The 6,432-nt window shown below is 43.9% G+C and overlaps 1 protein-coding gene across 1 annotated transcript; it reads right to left on the bottom strand.

Annotated features, from left to right (window-relative positions):
* Window positions 1–3,902: 3,902 nt before the first annotated feature.
* Window positions 3,903–4,838, bottom strand: LOC132574866 (proto-oncogene Mas-like). Its single transcript, XM_060243098.1, has one exon. The coding sequence runs from the start codon at window positions 4,836–4,838 to the stop codon at window positions 3,903–3,905; it is 936 nt and encodes a 311-aa protein (XP_060099081.1).
* Between the last annotated feature and the right edge of the window lie 1,594 nt (window positions 4,839–6,432).

Raw genomic sequence — 6,432 nt, 5'->3', positions numbered from 1 at the left:
GACGCAGCTATTCAGACTGGCACATAAGGGGCCGCATATTACTAGACAGTCCATTTCCAAATGAAGAAAATACGCAAATGTCAAAATAGCATCTGGGGGGAAAGCAAAGATTATGTAGAAAAGGAGAGCGAGTAAGACGATGGTTAAAATTCCGCAGGGCCTGCAAGACCTACCTCTTTAAAATAGCCTTCACTTAATACTGAGCCAAGAAAGTCTCGCTGGATATGTTTTAGTCACTGAATTTTATAGAAGACCTTAGTCATAGCACCAAAATGTTAATTTGCCATGCTGGCTGGGGCTGATGGGAGTTGTAGGCAAAAAAATCTGGAGCGCTACCATTGGCCACCCCTGGCCTAGTGAGAGGTCTGAAAGCCTACTTAAAACAGAAAAGGGCTACTATTGGTCTTAAGAGAAAAGGCTGTTTGAGAAGAAAATGCAACTTTGATAAGAAAACCAGAACTTTCTCTTGGATTATTCTGCATTTGCTTTGGGCAGATATTGTGGCACCCCACTGTCAAGCATGCGGTTTCAATGACGAGTCAAGTTTGATACAAAATTACGTTTATTAATAGACCGATACTTTCAGTGTAACAGATTCTTGAGAGTGATACTAAAGATACATTGATACAATACTTTTAAGGCATACTTCAAAAGGATTCCAAAAGGTGGGGGCGAGGGATGCGCTCTCACACATAAACTATCATAATTTATTTATTTATTTATTTATTTATTTATTTATTACTTTCCATTTATATCCCGCCCTCTCTGCAAGCGGACTCAGGGCGGCTTACAACATCTATTACAACATAAATGTCTACATTCTCATGCTGTTATCAGGACTCCGTCCTTGCTTTCCCTAGATGTGCCACACTCCCTAACAGGAATGTATGGGAAGGTACTGATTACTCTTTCTCAAGTTAGTTTTGTTTCTCTCTACTTCTAATTTGCAAGCAATAAAGCAAGAAGGGGGAGGGGGAAAGAATAACAGAGTTAACAGACCTTGGTCCTTCATGATATTTCACAGGCTAGCTTTATGGAGGACCCTAAAACAATCAATTACCAATGGAATTCTACCATGCTTGACACCCACTGCCTAGAGGTGGAGACTGAGGCATGAACTTAATTGTTCCCTTATTCATGGTTTACTTTGGCTCCCAAGAGACAGGACACGCCAGACCCATAACATGTCCCAGTGAGCCAAAACAAGAGCTTTTCTTATCCATCACGAGCAATGTTCCCTCTAAACTATGGAGTCTTCTGGGCAAAAATTCTACTTTGTGAGTGACCTGCATTAAAATGGTGAGCTTCTGCATCAATTAGTTTGTCCTGGGGCCATTTTTCCTGAATTAAGACAAAAAATGTGTGAGCTGGAGGCTAAAAAACTGAACTAGCTCACACTAATTCAGCTTAGAGGGAACATTGATCATGAGACTGATTTTCTTCGATGTGCACTTGTATCTTGGGAACTTTTGGCATTCTCCACAGTCAGTAGTCAGTTCTGGAACACTTCTAAAGACATTTCAGGCTAGGGTTCAAAAAAAAGTACTTCTGTATAGAATTGTGGACGTAAACTGCCAAAGGGAACCTGATTATTTGTTTGTTTCTATCCCACCCTCCCTACCAGAGCAGGTTCAGGGCAGCTTACAAGGCCAACTGCCATCAGCTAAAACAATAAAGCCATTAAAACAACTATAAAACACTAGTTCAGTTTTGGGCACCACATTTTAAGAAGGATATAGACAAGTTGGAATGGGTCCAGAGGACAGCAACGAAGGTGGTGAGGGGTCTGGAGACCAAGTCCTATGAGGAAAGGTTGAAGGAGCTGGGGATGTTTAGCCTGGAGAGGAGGCGGCTGAGAGGTGATATGATCACCATCTTCAACTGCTTGAAGGGCTGTTCTATAGAGGATGGTGTGGAATTGTTTTCTGTGGCCCCAGAAGGTAGGACCAGAACCAATGGGTTGAAATTAAATAAAAAGAGTTTCTGGCTAAATTAAAAGAGTTTCCTACTCAACATTAGGAAGAACTTACTGACAGAGCGGTTCCTCAGTGGAACAGGCTTCCTCGGGAGGTGGTGGGCTCTCCTTTCTTAGAGGTTTTTCAACAGAGGCTAGATGGCCATCTGAAAGCGATGAAGATCCTGTGAATTCAGGGGGAGGTATTTGTGAGTTTACTGCATTGTGCAGGGGGTTGGACTAGATGACCCTGGAGGTCCCTTCCAACTCTATGATTCTATGATTATGAAGTGCTCTCCATGATGGCAGGATGCAGCAGGTCGTCTTCATGTCTTTGATGATCAGTCCTCCAAATGAGATGAAATCTAAGGTCCTGGCTCCAAGGTGGCAATCTAAACTCAATTGTCAAAATTGATGTAGCATGTTCTCATCAACACACCAATTTCTAGGCTCCTTCATCTGATCCCACAAGTTCACCCAATGCCATCAAAACAGTTACATTGATTAAGAAAAGCAGCAATCCATGCTTCTCCTCACTCTGTAATACCATGCAGGGTCCATTGGTGAGGTGGAAACACTCGAACATATTCGTATTCGTTGTCCCCTCTATAAGGAAGTTAGGGACAAGACAATTCTCCCTATTTTGGAACAGTCTAAGGTGTTGAACATATGAAGCTGCCTTATACTGAATCAAACCCTTGGCCCATCAAAGTCAGTATTGTCTTCTCAGACTGGCAGCGGCTCTCCAGGGTCTCAAGCTGAGGTTTTTCACACCTATTTGCCTGGACCCTTTTTTGGAGATGCCAGGGATTGAACCTGGGACCTTCTGCTTCCCAAGCAGATGCTCTACCACTGAGCCACCATCCCTCCCCAAACAGATATCAGTGTTAACAGATTAGATATCTCTGGGGAAACTGCTGGTTTTTGAAATACCAGCAATCGCTAGAGTGACAGCTAGGTTTTGCGCCCAATGGAGTTGTATTATATGGACATGTATTTTAGTAGTATACCTTTGACAGATTTGTACTTTTTATTACTGCCTGATCTGTGCTTCTTACCTGGGCTATGACTGTTATGATAAACAGTGACTGACTGACATGCAGGGTCAAATGCAGTAGAAGTCATCTGGTGGGAAAGATCTTTCTGCCATAAAAATCGGTTTGGACAAGCTGCCCCCCCCCCCCCTGAATGAACCTTTTCTTTCAATATTAAGGGTTGCTTTCCTGTATTTACAGCTGCTTGTGGTTAGGGGGCAGGGTGGACTGAGTTCAGCAGTCACTAGAACGCACAAGTATCAGCCGGTGCGGCAATTTCTGATGCTCAAATTCTGATTGCTAACTCCAGAGTTAGAGGCTTTCCCCCCAACGTTAAAGCTTTCGCTGGGCCAGTCTGGGATCAAAACTGGAGTGGATTAAACAGCCTGGTCATAATTTACTGGCTTTGTGCAAGACAGATCCTCACTCTACCTCTGGCTTGATATGCCCCAGTGAATAGAAGTAGTTCTGGGATTCGTAACACCTGGCAGGGAGGAAATTTTGGGGTCACTTGCTACCCACACAGCCTGGAACATGTCATGATCCTTCGTCAAAAGCAACAAAGGGTCAATTTATAGATCAGGAATATTTCCTAACCTCACATCAACCTAAAACTAGGTGACCAATGCTTTAAAAAAGGGAGGGACAGTGGCTCAGTGGTAGAGCATCTGCTTGGGAAGCAGAAGGTCCCAGGTTCAATCCCTGGCATCTCCAGAAAATGGTTCAGGCAAATAGGTGTGGAAAACCTCAGCTTGAGACCCTGGAGAGCCGCTGCCAGTCTGAGGAGACAATACTGACTTTGATAGACCAAGGGTCTGATTCAGTATAAGGCAGCTTCGTATGTTCATTATGTAGAATCTTCACATCTACAACTTGATTGGCAAAGGAGGAAGCATTTGGCTATTGTGAAGGTCTCAGAGTGATGTCTGAGCTGTGGTGCCCCGTTCCTCTCTAGGCTCTTCCTTCTCCTCGAAAGCCCTTTGGAGTATGACCTTCAGGCTCTGCCTTTGTGGAACCCTCTTCTTTCTCCCAACCACATAATAGATCAATGGGTTGACACAGCTATTCAGACAGGCACACAAGAAGCCACACAATATTAAATACCCATATTCCAAAGGAGTAAAAAAACTGAGTGTCACCATAGCGTTCAGGGGAAAGGCAAAGATTAGGAAGAAAAGGAGAGTGAGTAAGACAATGGTTAAAAGCCTTCCTCTCCGACGCCGCTGGGATTTATAGAATACTTTGAACAACAGAATCATGGTGGAGATACTGACAAGAGTGAGGCAAATAACAGTACCTGCAAGAAAGGGAGAGTAAGTTATCCAGTCTGTCTGAATGTGCTCAAAATAGCTGAGGATTCCTATAATTCCTGATGTGAGGAAGGAGAGAACCCATATTAAGGCACACACAATGGTGGACAGGTTTGGCGGCCGGTGGCATCGATGCCAGATGGGGAAGAGGACAGACACACACCTGTCAATGCTGATGGCGGTCAATAGATATTGACTAGTATTATACATGAATGTTGCAGTCATGACAGCTATTGTAAGTAAGCTTTCTACATGGGTTAGTGATGAAATAAAAGTCAGAGCAAAAAACAGAAGGACCCCAAAGTCAGTGACAGCCAAGTTCAGGATGTATGTCATGAAAGGGCTCCTTTTAATGTAGAAACCAAGAAGGCAGATGACAATTCCATTCCCCACAAGTCCAATGATGCAAATGCATGATGTGAGGACAGCAATAATATTTCCAAAGACCTCTGGGCTGTCATTGGAGCTGGTATTGTACATATCACCATAAGGTGGTCCATCTTCCACAGGAGTCAGGGTTATCTTGCTGAAATTGGTCATTGCAGGCAATCTCTCCTTTTTGTTATACAGACTGTCCTGGCAGGAGAAAAGAGACAAGAGAGGTATGGCCTTATTCCAAGCAGATGATCCAGTAACTTCCTTCTAACAGCATGCCAAAGGGAGCTGTAGCTCTACCACCCTCCCCTCTTGCTGGCTGTTAGTAGGGATGAAAGTTGTGAAGCCTAGCTCTGAAGGGGTCCCCTTTAAGGTTGTATGATCGTCACTGACGGTGGTCAAGCTCCTTGCCATGAAGTTTGGTCCTCAATGCTGCTCAACAGATGCAGGTGATGACAAGTCAAGATACTAGATAACAATTCCATATCTCAAAAAAAGATCCTGAAGACATGTTCCTAATAGCTATACAGAATCTCTATGGGGTTACAAAATGAGTTGTTGTTGTTGCTATTTGAGAACTTTATGCTCATGTTTTCTTCAGTATTCAAAATGCTGATCCAACATCAAGGGGAGGGATTGTGGCTCAGAGGCAGGGTATCTACTTCAATCTAGTTCAATCCCCAGCATTTCCAGTTTAAAAAAGGACCAGATAGTAGGTGACAAGACAGACCTCATCCTGATATCATGGAGAGTCACTGCCCATCTGAGTAGACAGCGCTGATCTTACGAAACAGAAATCTGATTTAGTATAAGGCAGCTTTTGTGTCATTTATATGCATGCCTTGAATTCAGCAGGAGCTCACAGGAGCACAGCTCCTGAACCTTTCTGATGGTTTCCTCTCCTCCTTCCCACCTTGCCTATTGAATAGTAGGTGCAGCTGCATAACAATCCCTGTATGAGCTATACCACCTATTTTTTTCTATAAAACAACCCCTGTTTGTATGCATGTTTAATAGGGATGGGCACAGACCCGAACCCGAACTAAAATCTGGTCCGGACTTTGCCTTGTTCGAGATTCGAACAGTTCGGTTCGAAAGTCAAATGTTCGGACCAGGAAGTCTCCGAACTTTCTGCCCAGTTCGGAACCTCTTGTGCACTCTTGACAAAAAAACTCCACTCATGGAGTTCCGTACTAAAAAGTGGGCATGAGTGGGATATTTCCAGCCATCGAAGGACCAATAGTGATAATCTGAAGATGACAGGCAAGTCTGATTTCCAATGACAGGCATTGATCTGACCTCCTCAGGATGGGGTGTGTGTGTGGGGGGGGATGTATATAATCACTGGTGGCGCATTCCTGTCCACTGTTTGCATCTGTTTTTTTGTGAGTCTTGTTCTTGCGTATGAAAGAATATCTTTTGGTGGACTGAGGGGGAGGAATTACTGGGGTGGGCGGAGAAACCTGTTGAATCTCCAGGCCTCTATATAAACTGCCAGAGTAAAAGCATCACCTCTTTCTTTTTTCTCCTTCCCTTGCACTCAGAGTTACATTTCTCTCTCTCTCCGCTCCCCCCCCCACAATCTTTTTCTTTGCTGTGAGGAGTGGGAAACATGGATAGATTTTTTTTTTCATTTAAAACATGTTTTTGATTTGATTTGGGGTTGGAAGGTTCACTTTTCCGGGTTCTGAAAACTGCCCTTTTCTCTGCATGCTTGCTGTGGGGTCCCCTTTCTGCTCCTCCAAAAAGCACCCCGTTT

This window comes from Heteronotia binoei, chromosome 7, assembly GCF_032191835.1.
Source record: "Heteronotia binoei isolate CCM8104 ecotype False Entrance Well chromosome 7, APGP_CSIRO_Hbin_v1, whole genome shotgun sequence".
Lineage (NCBI taxonomy): Eukaryota > Metazoa > Chordata > Lepidosauria > Squamata > Gekkonidae > Heteronotia > Heteronotia binoei.
Note: the sequence above shows the minus strand (reverse complement) of the source record. Positions and strands in the feature narration are given on the sequence as shown.

Coding starts and splice junctions, on each gene's coding strand:
- LOC132574866 (XM_060243098.1), bottom strand. CDS start 4,838: ATGACCAATTTCAGCAAGATAACCCTGACTCCTGTGGAAGATGGACCA.